Consider the following 20,945-nt stretch of genomic DNA (forward strand, 5'->3'; position numbering starts at 1 on the left):
TCTGCCATCAACTGTGCTGGTGGTGAGCAGCCCTAGGCTGGCCCCACTGCCGGCCTGAGCCAGGCGGCTGCTTCCTTGCCAGGGTGACCGCCGTTCACGGCCCTGCCGCCTTCTCCTGCGTTCGGCCACCTTTCCTCACTGTACTGAGGGCCCCTCCCTCCATGGCTGCCCTGGGCCTCGGCCAGGCTGGTGGGCGGGCCGCCCGTGGGCCCCGGACAGCTGCTGTGAGGGCGCTGGCCAGGGAGCCTGTGTCAACGTCTCTCCTCCTTTGTATTCCAGCGAAGATGCCATGAGGAAGGCTGGCGTGGCCCACAGCAAATCCAGCAAGGACATGGAGAGCCACGTGTTCCTGAAGGCCAAGACCCGGGTAAGCCCTGGGGGACGGCGCGTGGGGGCAGGTGCCAGGCCGCGGGGACGGGGTGGCCGCTCACTGCTGGGTGCTGTCTGTGGGACCGCTGTGGGAGGGCAGTGCATGGGTGCCCAGGCTGGCCTGTTGGCACCCTGTCTGTGCCCAGCTCCCGTGAGTCCTGTAGGGTGCTGTTGGGCCTTGACGGCTCCTGTGGACAGTGCCCCGAGGCAGAAACACTCTGTCCTCAGGCTCAGGCCTCCCCAGGGGTCGGGCCCCGGCAGGTGGGTCCAGAAGGGCTCGCGCCCCTTCTCAGTGATGCAGGAGCTGCTCACGGAGGCCGTAGCCCTGGCGCGGACGGGCTGGGCAGGTCCTCTGTGAGCTCTCACAGGAACGGGGCTGGCTGGGCGCCACGCAACCCCTCCTGTCATCGTGCACCCTCCCGGGGGCAGAGCTGCTGGTCACAGTGAAGCGGGACAGACACGCAGAAGGCGCTCGTCTGGCCACCTGGCTCCGCCGGGCGCCTGGCGCCTGAGCGCGGGGCTGCAGCTCTGGGAGCCTCTGTGTCGAGAGTCCAAAGCAGACGGTATTTACGGCCGGGTACTGGTGTGGGTGAGCCGGCTGTCGAGACGCACAGAGCTCCGTCGGGCAACCTTGAGCCTGTCTGAGTGTTTAGATAAGGTAAATACTTTCTGAAACGGGAAGACAGAGCTGACTGGCCTGGGCTTGATCAGCACACACATGTGTGTGTTAGTGAGCACGTGTAGGTGGAGGCTGAGCCGCCCGTGCTCAGAGGATGGTAAGCATTTCTTCATTTATAGCAGCCATATCGAGCTCTGATTCACACATTGTACAATTCACCCAGTAGAGTCTGCGGTGCAGCCGTCTTTAGGGCTTCTCAGAGTTGTGCAACCATCACCGTGATGTGTTTCAGAGGAGTTTCTTTTCTTTCTTTTCCTTGTTTGGTGGCTCCGCTTGGCCTGTGGGATGTCACTTCCCTGACCAGGGATTGAACCCCGGGCCCTGGCAGTGAAAGCCCGGAACCCTGACCACTGGGCCCCAGGGTCTCCTAGGGCATTTCCTCAGGAAACTGCGCCCATGAGCCGCATTCCCCGTCCTCCTCAACCCTGCGCAGCCACCTGCCTGCTTCCTGTTGCTATCGATTTGCCTGTCCTGTACTTTTCATAAGAATGCGATCGTGAAATACAATGCTTCTGTGGAGTCTTAGTAACACATTCTCAGTGTTCATCCACGAGCTGTGTTGTGGTATGCATTCCACTCCTTTTTATTGTCGAATAATGTTCCCCTGCACGGATGCGCCACATTTCCTTTATCCATCCCTCATTGTCAAAGCTATGGTTTTTCCAGTGGTTATGTATGGATGTGAGAGTTGGACCATAAAGAAGGCTGAGCGCCGAAGAATTGATGCTTTTAATCTGTGGTTTTGGAGAAGGCTCTTGAGAGTCCCTTGGACTGCAAGGAGACCCAACCAGTCAGTTGTAAAGGAAGTCAGTCCTGAGTATTCATTGGAAGGACTGATGCTGAAGCTCCAATACTCTGGCTACCTGATGCGAAGAGCTGACTCATTAGAAAAGACCTTGATGCTGGGAAAGATTGAAGGTGGGCGGAGAAGGGGACAACAGGAGGAGATGGTTGGATGGCATCACTGACTCAGTGCACGTGAGTTTGAGTAAACCCCAGGGGATGGTGAAGGACAGGGGAGCCTGGCGTGCTGCAGTCCATGGGGTCGCAAAGAGTCGGACACAGCTGAGCAACAGTAAACCCATCAGTTGACGTACATCTGGACTGTCTCTGCCCTCTGGCTGTTACAGTAACGCTAGTCTGAACATTTACGTGCCAGCTTGCCTGGGAACATACGTTTTCATTTCTCTTTGGTATATACCTGGGTAAGAAGTTGCTGGATCAGGTGGTAGTTCTGTTTAACCTTTTGAGGAATTGCCAAATTGTTTTCAAAGCAGCCGAACCATTTTACATTCTCACTGGGGGTGTATTTTGTTCCAGTTTCTCCACTCCTCATCAGCACTTGTTACTGTGTTATTGTAGCCTTCACGGTGAGTGTGAAGTGGTGCCTCGCTGTGGCTTTTAAACATGAATTAATTCCTGGCCATGCTGGGCCTTCACTGCTGCTGCCGCCTCTCCTTCGGTGCAGCGAGTTGGGGCGCTCTCTGGCTGTCGTGTGCAGGCCTCTCATCGCGGTGGCCCCGGTCGTGGAGCCTGGGCTTGCCAGCGCGTGGGCTTCCGTGCATGTGGCTCACGGGTTCCAGAGCTCAGGCCCAGTGGTTGCGGCGGCAGGCTTCGTTGCCCTGGAACACCTAGGATCTTAGACCGGGGATGGAACCCATGTCGCCTGCCCTGGCAGGCATGTTCTTAACCACTGAACCACGAGGTAGCCCCCTCATTGTGGTTTTGATTTGCATTCCCAGGTGGTTTACTGTGTTTATTGGTCATTTGTATATTTTCTTTAGAGAAATGTTTGTTCAGACCCTTTGTCCATTTTAAAGTTGAGTCATTAGTGTTTCTATTGAAGAGCTCTCCAAGTTTTGGAGGCGCATCTCATGTTGAGTGTGTAATGTGCTGGTGTTTGGGGGATGAGATGAGAGCCTTGGGGGGCTTCCTGAACTGTCTCCTTTGGAAACGCTCCCCTTGCTGCCCAGCACTGGTGGCTGTCTATTGCTATCTGAGCAGCTGCCCCAGAGAGCCGTGACCTGGAGCGGCGATGGTGTGTGCCCTGACTCTGGGTCGGGCGGGGGTGGAGTAAACGCCCCTTGCAAGGCCGGGAAGTAGGCACAGCTGCGCGCCCCAGGATGCAGCTGGGGTGGCTCGGGCACACAGCGCCCAGGGGGCTTGCCCAGGCAGTCTCCCACCCGGGGGCCTGTGGTCAGAGCCTGCCATCTTTCCTTCACTTCCTCCCATCTCGCAAAGCAAAAGACATCCAAACACCCAGTTTAACTCTTAACACCTGAATTCCAGCAGGTGGGTCTGCTCTCTGCCTCAGAGAGACTGAGGGAAGCGGAAACCACAGGGCCTGGGGGTATGTGATGACAGCTGGCGCACTCCGAAGACGGGGCGGTGCCAGGGCGCCGACCTCTGTGCTGCGTGTGTGAAGGGGCTCATCACAGCCGCGTGCGTGGCTGATGTTTGCTTATCGTTGGGTTGGTTGTTTTGTTTTTTTTGAAGTTCAGTACCTTTATTGGACCATCAGCAGTTCTCATCCACCACAGATTTTTGAAAGTGGTGACAGGCACGTAGGTAACCAGCCTGGAGAACTTGTTCGGTGGGTCTCCACCACGTTTTCTGGACAGCCGCACACGGATTGGTGTGGGGCGCTCCGCTCCCCTCTGGCCCACAGCTCTGCTGGGCCTGGTGCCGATACACACGTCAGGGGATCCCCCCTTCATGGTGAATTTCCCGGTTTCTTGGCGTGCCCCAGGGGCGTGCTTCTTGAAACCCACTCCATGGGTGCACTTGTGAATGTTAATAGTGTTTTCTCTGGCCGCCACCTCGTTGATGGCGGACCACCCTTCTTTGTGAGAGTTTTTAGATGAGGCTTGTATGTTAAGCACGGCCCAGCTCTCATGCATGGTGTATAGTCCTGGGCACAAGTAGCGTGTCTCTGGTGTGAAGTGTGAGCTCCCCTGGCGGGGGCCAAGGTGAACCCAGGTACCAGGGAGGCCAAGAGTGTTGGGCTTGGGAGGCAGCCTAGAGGCTGCTCAGAGGCGGGCCAGGGCGCGCAGACGTCCCTCTGAGGGGGACGTGCAGGGCGCGGCCTGGGAGAGGGGTGGTGTGCGCACGGCTGACCGGGAGGCCCCGCCTTCTCCAGGCCTGCTTGTGGACCCACAAGCCCACAGTCAGCCTTTGACTGAACCCGAAGACGTCTTCTGCTGTCCTTGTGTGATCAGGGACAGTTATCGGAGGAGAAAAGGACAACTGTATACATTGAAAACTGCAAACGGCGTGAAAAGATCAGCATTTTCCTCGCAGCAGCTGCTGAGACCTGCTAGAAAGGCCTGGGTGTGGCCAGTGGGTGGCAGGGCCAGAGCCTGCCTCCTGCCTTCTGCCCTCTGGGGTGCCGGCCGGGCCTCCTGCCCTCTGCCGTCTGGGGTGCTGGCCGGGCCTCCTGCTGCACCCCCCGCGTCAGCAGGCTTGCTAGGTGCTCGCCGCGGTTTTCGGTGGCTCTGTTTCCATGCTGAGAGAGTGCTTTACAAACACCCCGTGCAGTCCCTGGGACTGTCTCCACTTCAGCCGTGAAGAATTGGGTGTGGGCCAGGCGGCGTGGGGGCTGGCTTGCTGACTTTCTCCATCTGAACTTAGTGCTCAGTTTAAACTGGGTAAGGGGCCGCTGCCGTTCGTTACGCTGATCGTTTTTTGTATGTCTGAAATATTTTACGCTGTCTAAAGGTAAGATGTAAAATTATGTGAGCGGCAACACGACACTTGGCAAAGGCCTGGCTGGGCGCACTGGCTCTGGCGCCTGCGCTGCGCACTGACACGGTTGCAGCACAGGAGCGCTTGCACACAGACTTGGTAGCAGCTGACGGACTGCCCCGCGGAGCTCCAGGGCCTACCCTAGCCGTGTCTGGGACGAGAGCAGCTGCGTTACCGCGTGGTAACACTGAAGTGGGAACCCAGCCGCGCACCATACACAGACCTTAACTCGAAGGGATGGAAGATCTAAGAGTTAAACTGCGAGACTCCTAGATACAGGCATGAGTCTTTGTGACCTCAGGTTAGGCAGTGGCTTCTCACACAGGACCCCAAAAGCACAGGCAGCACAGCCTTCATCAGAGCTAAAGCTGTGAGTGGATATGCACGGGCACGTGTGCCTGAGTGCCTCTGAAAACACCACAACATTGTTCATTGTCTGTACTCTAGTGCAAGATAAAAAAGTTTAAAGTCAAAAAAACGTAAAAGCTGTTGTGTATCAAAGGACACCGAAGAGGGTAAAGAGGCCTGTGAAGTGGGAGGAAGCACCTGGGAACCATGTATCCGAAGAGGGACTGGAGCCCGCAGTGCATAAAGAACCACAGCTCCACGACAAGAGGCCAAACACCCAACTCAGACGCGGGTGAGGAACGTGGATAGATGCTTCTCTAGAGAAGACAGTCTGATGGCCAAGAAGCCGTGAAAAGATGGCCAGTGTCCCTCGTTGTTAGGGAAAAGCAAATCCAAACCACCGTGAACTGCGGCTTCACGTTCGTGGCGGCGGCAGTAAAAATGGGTGCATACTGCTTCCTCACCTGAGGAGTGCTGTGAGAAGTGGGAGCCGTCAGACGTTGCTGGAAGGAGGCCCAGTGGAGCGGCCGCCGTGGGCACACTGGCGACCCCAGACGTCAAGCAGGCGCCCCGCGCGCCAGAGCGTGCGCGCAGGTACTGGCAGCACCACTCACTGCAGCCAGAAAGCGGGGGCCCACGCGCGCACCGCCTGACCCGTGGGGGCCAGGATGCGGGCTGGCCACAGGGTGGGCCATGCGGCGGGGGAAGCACGGACGGGCGGCCCAGCTCGGCTGGACCTTGGAAGCATCACGCTGAGCGCAGGGTTGCAGCCGCCACAGGGCACGCGTTGTGCGAGGCGTCTGCATAAAGTGCCCGGAGCGGGCTGGTCTAGAGAGACAGGGTGTTTGCTTCCTGTAGCTGCTGGACAGGTTCCCACAGACGGCGGACCTTAGGCTCGTGACTTTGGCCTCGGGGCCCAGGGCTCTCCCCCAGGGGTCATGTTTGCAGCCAGGAGTTGATCAGTCTTACCCGTTTGACCTGTTTGCTGCATGGAGACTTTGGGAGCCTGACGCCCTTTTAAAATGTTGCCCTGTCTCTCTTTTGGCCCAAGTTGACAGGGGCTCTGCTGTATGACACTAACCCTTATGGGCCTCGTGTGTGTGACAGAGCCCCCATCAGACAGGGGGTCCCCACAGACCTTTCATCCCCCGTCCCGGCGTCTGTGAGGTGGCCCAGAGGATTCCTCGCGTGCCTCGTCTCCTCGGCCCTGGCACTCTGTCCAGCCACACCCTCAGCCTTCTCTCCAGAGCACGCACAGTGAACCTCCTGGTTTGCATGCTGGTTTTTGGTGTCTCGGACAGCCTGGGAATTTTCCAGACCAGGCCCAGGTTCCTTTCCGCTCGGCCTTTCTCCCCTGGGTTTTTTTCTTCCCTCTCGCGTCTCTGTAGGCCAGCCAGCCCTCCCCAACTCTGTTCAATGCCTCACGGGTCCGCCTTCCCCACAGCCCCCGCGGCCCGTGCAGCCATATGTTTGCCCAGGGGGTCCGCCTTCCCTGCGGCCCGCGCAGCTAGACGTTTGCCCGGGGTGGCAGGGCTTCTCCCTGCTTTCGTTTCCGGTCACGCATCCTGCTTTCCCCCGAGCCCTCCCCAGAAGTACCTGTAACATTTGCCTCTCTCCCAGCGTCCTGTTTCTGATGCCATCTGTCTTCTCGAAGACGACGTGAGCTTTCTCAGCAGCTCCTTCAGTTCCTCTGCGTCTTCAGTGACAGACTGCTTACCACCGTGTTCCCACCAACAATCTTCCGTGGCCTGGCTCGGTCCTGCCTGCCCCGTGTTTCTTGTGGCCTGGGTGTTGGGCCAGGGGAGCACAGTATGCAGGGGTCTTGTTAGCAAGAGTACGTGGGAGGTGGTGCCTCATCGTTGTGTATGTTGTATGTATTTCTGGGTGTCTTGGTATTCCCACAAGGCCACAGTTGGTCAGGAGTTGGGACAGGGACAGCCTGACTTTTTATGAAGTATCCTGTCCATTTACTAGCTAACGATGCCATCATTTAACTGGGCGCTGCAAACTGGTAATCGTCCTGAATCCTGGCTTTTCTTCTACATTTATTAGGTGGAGTTTTCTTGCTAAGAAAGGCTTTCTTTCATCCACTAGGGCGTCTTGGTTGCCTGAAACACAGCCTCTGGGGACCCTCAGGAACCCCTTCCTGTGGAATGGTGGCCCGGGGGTGGAGCGCGGCCGCTCCTCTGCTGCGGTCATGTCATGGGCCCCACTGCCGCCCGCAGGCACGCCCCTGCTCCTGGGGCCCCTGTCACGACCCCCCGTCTTTGGTGGCTTGCTTGCCTCTTAGTTCAGGGTCAGCTGTTGCTCTGAGGAGCCCTTGTTCCTGTGGAGGGTAAAATGGTCCTGGCGGCTTGAGTGTGGGCCTGAGGCTGCTCACGGCTTCTGTGCCTGTTGTGGGAGTCCTGAGGAGGCCTATGGTTTTGAAACGACAGCAATCTCAAAACCCCGTGATTTCACATTGATATTTCCAGCTACAGGGTTTTGCTTTCATTTTAAGCGTGTATCTATTCTCCAGTGTGAATCTCTTGCCTTCTGATGTCGTTGGCATAATTACTTCTTTAAAGGACTTTCAGAATGAACAGACCAGTATCACCGCTAGTATTGGTAGCAAATGACAAAATGTGGGACGATGTTTAGGATTTCTTTACAGCTGTATGTGTCCTTAACATGTAGCCCTTTCTCTGAGGATATTTTTGCTTTTTGTTTTTTAAGATGATTGGTCCGAAAAACCTTTTCCATGTGATTCGACACCAACTTGTGTCAACTCATGTGTTGGGTTGATTTTGCATTTTTAAAACTTGAACTTGTTCTTTTGTTGTGGTTTTATCTTCAGTTTGGTAAAAGATTTATATACTTCCAATGCGAAAGCTGTGTAACAAGGGAGTAGGTCTCCTTTCCAGCCCACTTCCTGGTATCTCTGGGGTTTAATTGTTGATCTGCAGCCTTTCCTGTGCAGATATAAAGCAAACGCGTGTGTTCGGATTCCCGGAGTCTTACACGGAAGTTCTGACAGAGTGGAGCATCTCGTGTGTAGCCTGGGGCGTTGCACCTCAGCCTGAGTGTCCTGCTTCTGCCTCCACTTGGTGAGGGGAGGCGTCCTCCTCCCCGGCCGAGATGTGGACGGGCTACATGCCGCGTGGGAGCTGCAGGAAGCCACGCCGTGCATCCCTGTACTCTGTGCCCTGTGGCCCCGCCCCCAGCCCGCTGGCAGCCCGCCCCCCAGGCGTGGGGGACGTGGGTGGGTCTGCGGGTGCGGCTGCGCTGTGCCCGGTCACACCCAGAGTGAGAATGGGGCAGGGGCCGGTGTAGGGGGGTGGGGGGTGCGCCTTCTCGCCTTTTCGAGGCTGCCCTAGGAAGGGCGCCTTGGAGCAGAAGTGGGCCCGTAACCCGTGTGTCTGCTTGGGGGCCCGGAACTCCCCCCGCTGGGGAGGCCAGTCTGCACGGGGGGTCAGGCAGCCGCCCTGGGGGCTGGAGGGGCGGCCTGTTGGCCCGCGAGGGCTTGACCCACAGGAGCGCTCCATGCTGGCCGCGCCCTGTGCCCCCTTCTCCCGTCGGGCGGTCGCTCTCCTCTCTGTCCCCTCCGGTCCCCAGAGCCTCCATGGCCTTAGCCGTGGGCAGCCTCAGTGGGCGCGGACTGCGGTGCACTCTGCCCACCTGGCTCCAGGCACTCGGTCCTGGTTCTGTGCCAGGGGATACACGCCTGGGCCTCCTACTGGTGGCTTTATTTTTACCTGAAGTATGGTTGATTCACACGTGGTTTCTGTCTCTAAGCAAAGTGACTCAGTTACGCACACGCCGTTCTTCCCGCGTCCGTCTCCGTTACCGTGGCCACAGAGCGTTTAGCGCAGCTGCGGGGCTGCGTGCCTCGTTTACACCGTAACAGTGCGCGCCTGCTGAGCCCCGGCTCCCGGTCCATCCCTTCCCCACCCCCACCCCTTGGCAACCACAGGTCTGTCTGTGGTGTGTCTGTGAGTCTGTTTCTACTTCATAGATTAGTTCCTCTGTCATATTTTGGATTCTAGATATAAACGATAGCATGTGGGATTTGTTCTCTCTGTCTGACTTAACTCGGCTGTGTGGTCGCCTCTGGTCCATCCGTGTTGGTCTGGACGGTGCGGTTCCCCCTCCTCTGCACTGGCGGTCTGTTGTGCGTGCACCATGTCCCCTTTGCCGCTCCTCTGCTGATGGGCACTCGGCTGCTCCCCTGTCCTGGCTGCCGTGCAGGGTGCTGGTGTGAGTGCCGGGTCGTGCATCTGTTCGAGTCCTGCTCTCCTCTGGCTGTCCGGGGTGGGACTCCCGGGTCGAGTCCTGCTCTCCCCTGGCTGTCCGGGGCGGGACTCCTGGGTCTAATCGTAGTCCTGTTTTTAGTTTTTTTGAGGACCCTCCACACTGTTCTCCGTGGTAGCTGCACCAGTGTGGGTTCCCATCAGCAGGGTAGGAGGGCTCCCTTTTCTCCACGCCCTCTCCAGCATTTGTTGTTTGTGGATTTTTTAATGAACTGGTTGCTTTGTAACCGGCTTGCTCTTGATTTGGAAGTAGAAAAAGCTCAGCAGATCCTTTTGAGGTTCCTCTGACCCAGAAGTTGGCCTTACAGAGTCAGCTCTCGACCTGGCCGGCTCCCCGTCCCTGGCTCCTCGCCTTGGCCACCTCGTTTCTGAGCTTCCTTTAGCCCGCACTTTCCTTGCTCCCCACTTGCCACCCTGCTGCCCTTCGGGGGCCAGCCTGCTCAGGTGATTTGGGGACTTCTTTCCTCCCAGAAATTGAGGGGCATCAGGAGGGGGCGTGTTGAGCACCCCTTCCTCGCATCCCACCCCTCACTACCTGCCCTGTGGCCTCCTGGGCCTTTCCCCCGTTTTCCTCTGATTCCCCAGCTGAGGACACGCTGGTGGCGGTTTGAGATGGATGAGGGCTGACGTGGTTAGAAGGTGAGTTATGTGTTGAGTCTCAGAGACCCCCTTGGTGTGTCGCCTGAGAGCCGTTCCCTGTGCCCTGCGGTGGGTCCCTGTGACTTAGGAGGGGCTTGAGAGAGCAGGCGGGCCAAAGCTCTGCCCTCTGTCTGCCTCGCAGGGTGGTTCAGCTTCTCTGAAAGAAGAGTTTCCTTACAAACATCCCTTCGTTGCCCCCAGGACAAGCTCACAGTAGTGATTTCCCGGAACGCCCAGGAGTGAGTGTCCTTGGTTACAAAGAGGACAGTCCGTGAAAGGCAGGCCCTGCTGGGCGGAACGCCGGAACCAGGAGGGCCGTGGGCAGGGGCCTTCACCTGCCTCCCTGAGTGGCGCTGCACCCTCTCCCCGACCTCGCAGTGAATTCTCGGGGGCGGACGGGGCGGGGTGGGGGGTGGCCACCCAGATTTGCATGTAAATACCATGTCAGTAGCGCAACAGCAGCAGGCGTGGGAAAAGCGGAAGTGCTTCTCCAAACAGAGGCGAGACTAGAGCGGCCCTGCCCTCCCGGGCCTGCTTCCGAGGTGCCCTGTGACGCTGGGCAGGCCCTGCTGTGGAAGGGGGGGTGTCTGAGGCGCCCCCACCCTTGCAGGGTTGACAGCGGGCTGGAGGAGCAGCGGCTTCTGTTGTCTGGATACCTTCCTGGTTTCTCTTTCTGTCTGCCTTTCTCTGGCCTGGGGGAGCCAAGCTCTGCCGGCCTCTCCCGAGGGATGGATTCCAGAGGAGGCTGAGCTGGATGGATGGACAGACGGCTCAGTTGCCTTCTCTGCCCCCGGGAGGACCTCAGAGGGGCTGGGGTGGGAAGGGACGTCACTCGCCTCACTTCTGCTCTGAGCTTCAACTGCTTCCTGTTTTTACTTTCAGGACGAATACCTTTCTCTGGTGGCCAGGCTCATTATTCATTTTCGAGATATCCGTAAGTAAAACGTCACATCTGTGGGTGGTGTGATCACCGTGGGAGGGCTGTTTGGACAATGCCAGCTTTCTGGGAGCTTCTTCACGGCTTCGCACCTCGTCCCGTGTTTCCCAGCCTCCCAGAGCTTCAGCCTGGACCCTGCTGGTGTGGCCCGAGGGAGGTGTTAGCGTCCGGGGGTCTGTGCTGGACTGCTCTCATTGCCTGTCTGTTTGACCTCCCCTCTTCAAGGACTGCTGCTTTGATCTCTAGGCAGTTCCTAAATGCGCAGAGTCCACCCTGGAACACACACTTCCTTCCCTGATATCTGGGGTTTTTTTCTTTGACCCACGGAGGCTGGACCTAACCGTGTTCCCGTCAGGCTGGACGTTTCTGGGGCCAGCTTCCTCAGTACCGCCCGCGTCCTGCCCTGGTAAGGCCTGGCCTGCATCCTGGCTCCTCTCGGGGCCGCTCCAGGCTTCCAGCCACAGCGCCTCCTGCCAGCCCGCCGTGTGCGCCCGCAGGAGGCGGCACCTCCCACACAGCCCTGTGGGGCGGCTGCGGCTCCACTGTCCCTCACCTCAGATGCAGGGAGACGCCGGGGCCCCGGAGTCCCTGCAGGGCCACTGCGCCCTCCCACACTGACTTCTTAGACTGACTTCACTTTCTTTGCCATGTTTGGGGCTGTCCCGTGGTGTTTGGAACAAGAGGAGCCACCACCAGAAGACTGGGGCCTGAGCTGTCTGTCCTGACAAGGGCTCAGCCTGATGGGCTGCAGGGCCCACGTGGGAGCTGGCCCTGGCACTTGCCTTTTCGGGGGTGCCCACGGCGGCCTCGCCCCGGGGGAGGGTGGAACTGCTGTAGCCGCTCCCCGCCAGCGCCAGGGCGGGCTGGATCCAGCTTCTAAGCAGTCTTGGACAGACTCAGTGTCCTCATCCAGAAGACGCGACGCCGCCCCGAGCGGGCTGGAAACAGGGCTCTCAGCCCCCGGCCACCCTCAGCCTCCCGTGTGCCAGCACTGCCGGCGGCGGGGCACACACGTGCACGTGTTCACACTCAGACGCTGAAGCCCCGAAGTGCGTTTTGTCTAGTTTCTAGGCAGAGTCGAGTCAGTGTTAGAAAATGACCTCTGGGCAAATGCTTACTGCACTGACTTAGCGTGGAAATACGTGATTATATAAAACTGTTTACTCTGGTTTCTTTTCTTTTTTCTTCTTTTTAACATAGATAACAAGAAATCTCAAGCATCTGTCAGTGGTAAGAGTTTCTCTTTTCTGAAGTTTTTCCCCACCTCAGCGTGGGCGGCATGGCGGGGATGCTGGGAGCTGTGGGCGGGGTTGCTCTGTGCTGGGAGGAGCAGGTTCCCAGAGGGACGCCAACCCCCACCCGGCCTCCCCCAGCCTCAACGCCAAGCGGCAGCGCCCTCGTCCCATTCCTCCCGGCAGACTCACGTGGCGGCTGGGACTTGTCTAGTCCGTGGAGCTCTCCGGGTGGTAACTCGTGTGCATAGAGGTGCTTTCAGTGCAGTCCTCTCTGGGAACGTTTCCTAGGGAATAGCTGTGAATTCACCTTAAGTTACAAAGTTTCTTTGCAAGCTGAGTTGTCATTATTAATTCCATTTTTTAATTGCAAGGTTTTATCACATGGGAGCCCTGTTGATTTAGCCCAGGTCTCGCTGAGCAAGCTGCCAGTGAAGGGGTTTAGCTGACCCCAGCGCCCCAGGCGGGAGTAGCCGGGGGCGTGCTGGGGGTGGCAGGGGGCAGGCCGGGGTCAGTGCACCCGACCCGTTCTGGTGTTGGACGAGCACCCTGGGGCGCTGGGTTCTGTGGCAGGGTGCTGGCCGGGCCACTCCACCTGTGGGTGGACATGGGCTGCTGTGACAGAGCCTCGGCTCCTCCCCAGGTACTGGCTGCTGGCCCAGCATCTCAGGCCTTCCCACACTTGTTCTCGGGGCTCTTTCCCAAGAGCTGCTCCTCCGTGGGGTCCTGCCCAGACTTAGCAGAGGTGGGCTTCTGGTGCGCATGGGACTTGTCCCCTCTCTCGGGGGAGACCAGCCCCCAGGCTCTGCTGACTGCAGAAGGGCCCTTGACCCCGTTTTCTCTGGGTGTGCCGCTGTGTCTCACCCCTGGGAGGGGCCTCCATCCAAGAGTGGCGGAGCCCCACGGGCTGGCTCGCCCCAGTTCCAGGCCTGCTGTGGGCTGGGCTCCTGCCTGGAGGGGCCCCGGCCACTCAGCGTTTGGGGCACTGAGGGCATCAAGCCTGAGGTGGGAGGAAGTGTGGACTCAGGAAGGCTTCCTGGCCCACAAGCCTGGACCAGGTCGGAGGGCACTGGCCTGAGACACACGCCCTGTGCCCCGCAGACCCCATGAATGCGCTGCAGAGCCTGACGGGCGGGCCCGCCGCAGGAGCCGCCGGCCTCGGCCTTCCTACTCGGGGCCCGGGCCAGGCCCTGGGCGGGATGGGCGGCTTGGGTGCCATGGGCCAGCCAATGCCGCTGTCGGGGCAGCCGCCTCCGGGCACCTCTGGGATGGCCCCCCACAACATGGCTGTTGTGTCCACGGCCGCTCCGCAGAGTGAGTACATGGATGGAGCAGGGGACACCCAGCCTCTGCCTCCAGGGGGTGGGGGGTGGGTGGGGGGGCGGCCTGGGACCCCAGCCCTGGGGCTGTGCTCTGTCTCAGGGCTCCTGCCTCACCCCCTCCGGGGGCAGCGGTGCGCTCCAGGACTGGCCTGGCCCCAGGCCTCGGAGGGTGGGGAGAGAGGCTGCACTGTGCTCCTGGCCCCTCTGGGAGTTGCAGAGGAACCGAGCCAGTGTGCCTCCCCCAGCTCCCACCGTAACACCCTGGCCGTGTCCCCAGAGCCTCCGCAGGGCCATGCGCTCAGGCCGACTGCGCTCTGACGCACTCTGGGCGTGCACGTGTGTGGCTCGGGGAGGTCTCGTCAGGTGTGGAAGGGAGTCAGCACACGGAGCCTCCCCGCCAGCCGGCCGTCCTGGCTTCACCCTTTAGCCCTGAGCCGGGCAGCCGCTCGTCTGTTCTCGGCCTCAGTAATCTCTGGCAAGTGTTGCATCAATGGAATCGTGCGATATTTATGTTTTTGAGACTGTCTTTTTCACTTGGCATAACGCCCTTAGGGCCTCCAGCTTGTGCCTGTCGTTCCTGCCTTCTCACTGCTGAGGAAGGTTCTGGGGCTGCGGTCCATTCATTGACTCAGCCTTGGAGGACAGGCGGGTTGTTTCTCTTTGGGCTGTTAAACTAAAGCCAGTGTGAGCGCTCGCGTTCCGGGCGCTCTGTGCCCACGTGTTTGGCCTCGTGGCCCTCCCGGGAACAGGGCCGCCGTGGTCCCGGTGCGCGGTTCTCTGCCCGTGTGCTCCGTAAGGTCCCCTCACTTCTCCGAGGCCGGCCACACCCTCACGCCCCTAGCCACCCCCACCTCCAGAGCTTCATTTTTTCTCCTTTCTGAGTCCTGCCTTGTGACACCTGGCTCCCTGCTTGGCTCTTCATCTTGAGCTCCACGTCCCCTCTCGTCAGCACAGGCGCACACGTGCACAGGCGCACACAGGGCGGCCTTCAGAAGGCTGCTCTGCCTCCTTTTCATGTACTACTCTGGTATACGATTGAATTTCTCTTTTTCACAAACTTAGATTTTATAATAAAACACAGTTTTGAATTGGATGAGCTTAGTGTGAGTTGCAGTCTCACTCCTGAGACTGTCGGCCCAGCGGGGAAGTGCTGGTGCCAGCCTGCACCCTCCCTGGCCCGACCTTGGCCACGTCCTGCGTCGGCCCCTGAGGGGCCCGGAGGGCGTTCTGTGGCCTCTGCCCTCGTGTCTCACTGCTGCCCCCGCAGAACCCCCTGTGACCTCTGGGGCCTGGTCTGCCTGAGGCAGGTGTGTGCCTGAGGGCACTTGCCACCCTTTTTCACACCTCCGAACGCTGCCATGGAATTCAGGCTGCTCAGGCCCTAGTGCCATGCCCCAGAGTGTAGGCCCTGGGTCCAGGGTTTGACCAGGGCACCCAAAGGCAGTCCAGAGCCCACTAGGCACCTCCTGGTGGCCTGGGTTAGTGACAGGGAACACCCTGCAACTGGGTGAGGCTGGGCTTTTAGACTCAGCATATTTTTGTTCCTCGAAGAGTTTTATGTCGTGTGTTTGAGACCAACTTTAAAAATCAGCCTTGTTTCCTGATTTTTGGAATCTGGGTGCCCAGGAGCCCTGGCCCCGGCCGACTGGATCCTGGGTGGCCTGTGTTTGGGCTGCGGCGTCTGTCCGTGCAGGATGGGTATGGCGCCCTTGGCATCCCCAGCTGCGCTGGAGACAGGGCTGGACTGGAGGGGAGTCTCCAGGGCAGGCGGTGTGCGCGGTCAGCAGGCTTGGAGGGAAGCAGGCTCGCCTCCCGGAGGAGCAGAGACGGTAACGAGCTGTGGAGATCTCCAGGGCTGTAGCTTTGTTAGGTGTCAGCGCAGGTGCGGAAGGAGGTGGGGTCTGGACTTGCAAGGGAATGAGTGCTGTGACACTGTGTCGGGAGTGGCCGAGCAGAGGTGACCCGTAACCACAGAGAGCCTGTAGGTGTGAGAGTGACTGGGAGAGGAAAGCGGGTGAATAAAAGGTTAGTTACAGCCGGAGAAAGAGCTTGTGGACTGGAAGCTGCATTTGAAGGCATTACCCAGAATGGAGCCTAGAGCAGAGGCCTTGGGAGCAGGAGGCTGAGAAGCGGAGGCTGAAGTCAGAAGTGCGGCTGGCATCACAGGGCGGCCCAGAGCAGAGGGGGCGAGGGGGTGGCGGCCAGGGAGCCCAGGGCTCCATGCAGGTTCCACGGGCACCACACCCCAGCCAGCCCGTGTGCCACAGGACACCAGAGGCCAGAAGGCAGTCTCGACAGCTGTCTGTCAAGGCAGGAGCGCGCGGCAGACTCAGGGATGGAGTCACAAGCCCCTTGGGGTGTTAGCGCCCCAGGTGCAGAGCCGCCAGCAGAGCCAAGGAGGCTTCCCTGGAAGGGAAGTGAACACACAGGCATGCTTGCTTTCCCTCACCACCGTCTCTGACCTCTCAGACCATCCTTCCCAAGACACCAGGTCTAAATGGGAGAAGCAGCAACTTCCACACAAGGGTATCCACAGGCGTACGTCTAAGCCAGTGACTCTCGGCAGCTCTGCACCCTGAGGGCTGTCTGCAGTGTGGGACGGGTGGGCTGTCGCAGCTTATACGGGCAGGCTCCTGGTGTCCGACGGGCAGAGACCAGAGGTGGTGCTGGGTGTCTTCCGTGTCCGGGGCGGCCCCCGGCACAGTGTGCTCTGGCCTTGTGTCAGGAGGGGCACAGCGGGGCATCCTTTCTGTAAACAGAGATTGCCTCCGTGCCACGGTCCTCGGAGCTGCCCTCCACAGGTCCCCGGTCTGTGATAGATCGCTGCATCCGGAGCCAGCATGGGTGCCTCCTGTAGCCGGGGAGACAGATGCAGAGCAGCAGAGCCGGGGCCCCGTCGAGCTCCCGAGGCTGCGCCCTGGCCGCTTTTCTGCCCTGCCTCTTCCCGCAGGCCCGCTCTGTGAGCGTCAGACAGATAGGCACCGAGCCAAGCTGAGTCAGCAGTGGGGCAGCACGGGCCCAGGTCTGTCGTGTGCGTGGAAAAACCTCCTTTAAAAATATTTAGAGAGGAGTCCAAGGTCCTTATATTTAGGCAAGAGGTTTAAGTATGGATAAACTTTATACTTTTTAAAATTAACTATAATAATTGTAAGAGTCGTTGCTAAAACAATAGAAGTAGTTTGTCAATTCCATATCAATAGGAGAAGCTGGAATGAGATTGACACTACAAAAACCCAGACAACATTTAAAAATCAACGCAAGCATCCGACAAAATAGAATTCAGAAGAGGAAGAGACTGTATATGTCAGTTATATGTCAGTAAAGCTGAGAGACTTAGAAGGGGAAAGGCAGACGTAGGTAAGTTGAAAACTATAGGTAATCGCTGTGAATGTGAAGAGAGAGGCTTTCCTGCTGAGGCTGGATGGAAACGAGAGGGGAGGGTACAGCTCCTTAATCCCGACAGGAGAGCCCTGAGATACATGCCGCAGAAGACTTCAGACAAAGATGCGGTGGGCCAGTCTCCTCCCAGAGAGTTAACCAGACAAAAGTGATCAACTGGGAGAACCGAAGGGTGTGGTGGGAAGCGTGCTCAGGAAGGGGTCTGCGTGGCCGTGCTCCACACGCCGACGCTTTCAGCTGTGCCTGCTGTGTGCTTCATCCAGCATTCACAGTGGCCGTGTCACTAGAGACGGGGTCATCTTGGCAGCTGCTGAGGGCTGGCACGAGCGCCTGTGGTGTCCAAGCTGCGCCAGGTCGTGACCACAGGGCTGGCCAAACCTCGCCTGGGGAGAAAACGGTGTAGAGCTTAAACTGGATGCTCAGACGGGCACACGTCTTCCTGCGTTAGGACGTTCTAGTTCTCCACGGTGCCACTGTTGCAGGAGATTGGCCAAGGGACAGAGTGCCCGTGCCCCGCCTCTTCATCTTTACTGGGTCGCTCAGTGGTAAAGAATCTGCCTGTCAAGCAGGAGACACAGCTTCCACCCCCTGGAGCAGTAAGTGGCGACCCACTCCAGTGTTCTTCCCTGGAGAATCCCATAGACGGAGGAGCCTGGAGGGCTACAGTCCATGGGGTCACAAGAGAGTCAGGTGGGACTTTGTGACTAGAGAACAACAAAGTTCACGCACCCTTTTTTGCGCTCTGGGAGTACAGTGTTCAGGAGATTCATGAAGGTTCGTGGCTTCAAACTTGAAACATTTTCATCACCTGAAAAGAGACTACGTCACTGAAAATCTTGTGAATGATTATTCCTTTTTACTTTTTTGGCTGTGCCACGCATCGCGTGGGATCTTACTTCCCCAACCAGAGATCAGACCCACATCCCTTGCAGGGGAAGTGCAGAGTCTTAACCACTGGACCACCAGGGATGTGTCTGACTGGTGGTTTTTATCAGCATTATTTTTAACCACCATAAAGTGGACACAACCCAGATGTCCATCAGCTGATGGATAGGTAACACAAAATGTGGGGAACCCATATAGTGGAGTACTGTTTGGCCCCAAAGAGAAAGGGAATACGGATCTGAGGTACAGCGTGGGTGAGCCTCATAAATGCAGCGCTGAGGGAAAGGAGCCGGTCACAAAAGGCCCCAGCTGTGTCCAGAGCCGGGGGCTCCATCGAGGCAGGAAGCAGATAGGTGGTGCCGTACTGGGCCTCCTGGTTGGCGTGTTCCCTCCTGCCCCTTCATTACAGTAGAGTGGATCCAGTTACTACAGAGTAGATTGGGTTCCTGTGGAGTGGATCAGGTTTCTGTCGACTGGATCACAGTTACTGTGGAGTGGATCAGGTTCCTGTAGAGTGGATCACAGTTACTGAGGAGTGGATCGGGTCCTTGTAGAGTAGATCATAGTTACTGAGGAGTGGATCGGGTCCCTGTAGAGTGGATCAGTTATTTTGGAGTGGATCAGGTTCCTGTAGAGTGGATCACAGTTACTGAGGAGTGGATTGGGTCCTTGTAGAGTAGATCATAGTTACTGAGGAGTGGATCGGGTCCCTGTAGAGTGGATCAGTTGTTTTGGAGTGGATTGGGTCCCTGTAGAGTGGATCACTAGCTTTGTTCGTAGTGATGCTTTCTGAGGCCCACTTGACTTCACATTCCAAGATGTCTGGCTCTAGGTCACTACGAACAAAGCTAGTTGGAGGTGATGGAATTCCAGTTGAGCTATTCCAAGTCCTGAAAGATGATGCTGTGAAAGTGCTGCACTCAATATGCCAGCAAATTTGGAAAACTCAGCAGTGGCCACAGGACTGGAAAAGGTCAGTTTTCATTCAATCCTAAAGAAAGGCAATGCCAAAGAATGCTCAAACTACCACACAGTAGCACTCATCTCACATGCTAGTAAAGTAATATTCAGAATTCTCCAAGCCAGGCTTCAGCAATATGTGAACCGTGAACTTCCTGATGTTCAAGTTGGTTTTAGAAAAGGCAGAGGAACCAGAGATCAAATTGCCAACATCCGCTGGATCATGGAAAAAGCAAGAGAGTTCCAGAAAAACATCTACTTCTGCTTTATTGACTATGCCAAAGCCTTTGACTGTGTGGATCACAATAAACTGTGGAAAATTCTGAAAGAGATGGGAATACCAGACCACCTGATCTGCCTCTTGAGAAATCTGTATGCAGGTCAGGAAGCAACAATTAGAACTGGACATGGAACAACAGACTGGTTCCAAATAGGAAAAGGAGTACGTCAAGGCTGTATATTGTCACCCTGCTTATTTAACTTACATGCAGAGTACATCATGAGAAACGCTGGGCTGGAAGAAGCACAAGCTGGAATCAAGATTGCCGGGAGAAATATCAGTAACCTCAGATATGCAGATGACACCACCGTTATGGTAGAAAGTGAAGAGGAACTCAAAAGCCTCTTGATGAAAGTGAAAGTGGAGAGTGGAAAAGTTGGCTTAAAGCTCAACATTCAGAAAACGAAGATCATGGCATCCAGTCCCATCACTTCATGGGAAATAGATGGGGAAACAGTGGAAACAGTGTCAGACTTTATTTTTTTGGGCTCCAAAATCACTACAGATGGTGACTGCAGCCATGAAATTAAAAGACGCTTACTCCTTGGACGGAAAGTTATGTCCAACCTAGATAGCATATTCAAAAGCAGAGATATTACTTTGCCAACAAAATTTCGTCTAGTCAAGGCTATGGTTTTTCCTGTGGTCATGTATGGATGTGAGAGTTGGACTGTGAAGAAGGCTGAGCGCCGAAGAATTGATGCTTTTGAACTGTGGTGTTGGAGAAGACTCTTGAGAGTCCCTTGGACTGCAAGGAGATCCAACCAGTCCATTCTGAAGGAGATCAGCCCTGGGATTTCTTTGGAAGGAATGATGCTAAAGCTGAAACTACAGTACTTTGGCCACCTCATGCGAAGAGTTGACTCATTGGAAAAGACTCTGATGCTGGGAGGGATTGGGGGCAGGAGAAGAAGGGGACGATGGAGGATGAGATGGCTGGATGGCATCACTGACTTGATGGACGTGAATCTGGGTGAACTCCAGGAGTTGGTGATGGACAGGGAGGCCAGGAGTTGGTGATGGACAGGGAGGCCTGGCGTGCTGCTGTTCATGCGGTCGCAGAGTCGGACACGACTGAGCGACTGAACTGAACTCAGAGTGGATCACAGTTACTGAGGAGTGGATCGGGTCCTTGTAGAGTGGATCACAGTTTCTGAGGAGTGGATCGGGTCCCTGTAGAGTGGATCACAGTTTCTGAGGAGTGGATCGGGTCCTTGTAGAGTGGATCACAGTTTCTGAGGAGTGGATCGGGTCCCTGTAGAGTGGATCACAGTTTCTGAGGAGTGGATCGGGTCCCTGTAGAGTGGATCAGTTGTTTTGGAGTGGATCAGGTCCCTGTAGAGTGGATCACAGTTACTGAGGAGTGGATCGGGTCCTTGTAGAGTGGATCACAGTTTCTGAGGAGTGGATTGGGTCCCTGTAGAGTGGATCACAGTTTCTGAGGAGTGGATCGGGTCCCTGTAGAGTGGATCACAGTTTCTGAGGAGTGGATCGGGTCCCTGTAGAGTGGATCAGTTGTTTTGGAGTGGATCGGGTCCCTGTAGAGTGGATCACAGTTATTGAGGAGTGGATCAGGTCCCTGTAGAGTGAATCACAGTTTCTGAGGTGGATTTCTGTAGAGTGAGTTTCTGAGGTGGATCGGGTCCCTGTAGAGTGGATCAGTTGTTTTGGAGTGGATCGGGTCCCTGTAGAGTGGATCACAGTTATTGAGAGTGGATCGGGTCCCTGTAGAGTGGATCAGTTGTTTTGGAGTGGATCGGGTCCCTGTAGAGTGGATCACAGTTATTGAGGAGTGGATCAGGTCCCTGTAGAGTGAATCACAGTTACTGAGGAGTGGATCAGGTCCCTGTAGAGTGAATCAC

General features: G+C 57.1%; 1 protein-coding gene across 2 annotated transcripts in view; it reads left to right on the plus strand.

Moving 5' to 3' along the window:
- Positions 1 to 20,945, plus strand: part of MED15 (mediator complex subunit 15) — a 45,219-nt gene that overhangs the window by 14,907 nt on the left and 9,367 nt on the right. The window contains exons 2-5 of one of the 2 annotated variants that reach the window (XM_070385708.1): positions 280 to 367; positions 10,951 to 11,002; positions 12,206 to 12,235; positions 13,339 to 13,551. In XM_070385708.1, the coding sequence (XP_070241809.1) occupies positions 280 to 367; positions 10,951 to 11,002; positions 12,206 to 12,235; positions 13,339 to 13,551 (383 nt within the window). The remainder of the gene's footprint in view (positions 1 to 279; positions 368 to 10,950; positions 11,003 to 12,205; positions 12,236 to 13,338; positions 13,552 to 20,945) is intronic. The other variant, XM_070385709.1, reaches the window with a different exon arrangement.

The sequence above is a fragment of the Bos mutus genome, chromosome 17, assembly GCF_027580195.1.
Source record: "Bos mutus isolate GX-2022 chromosome 17, NWIPB_WYAK_1.1, whole genome shotgun sequence".
NCBI lineage: Eukaryota > Metazoa > Chordata > Mammalia > Artiodactyla > Bovidae > Bos > Bos mutus.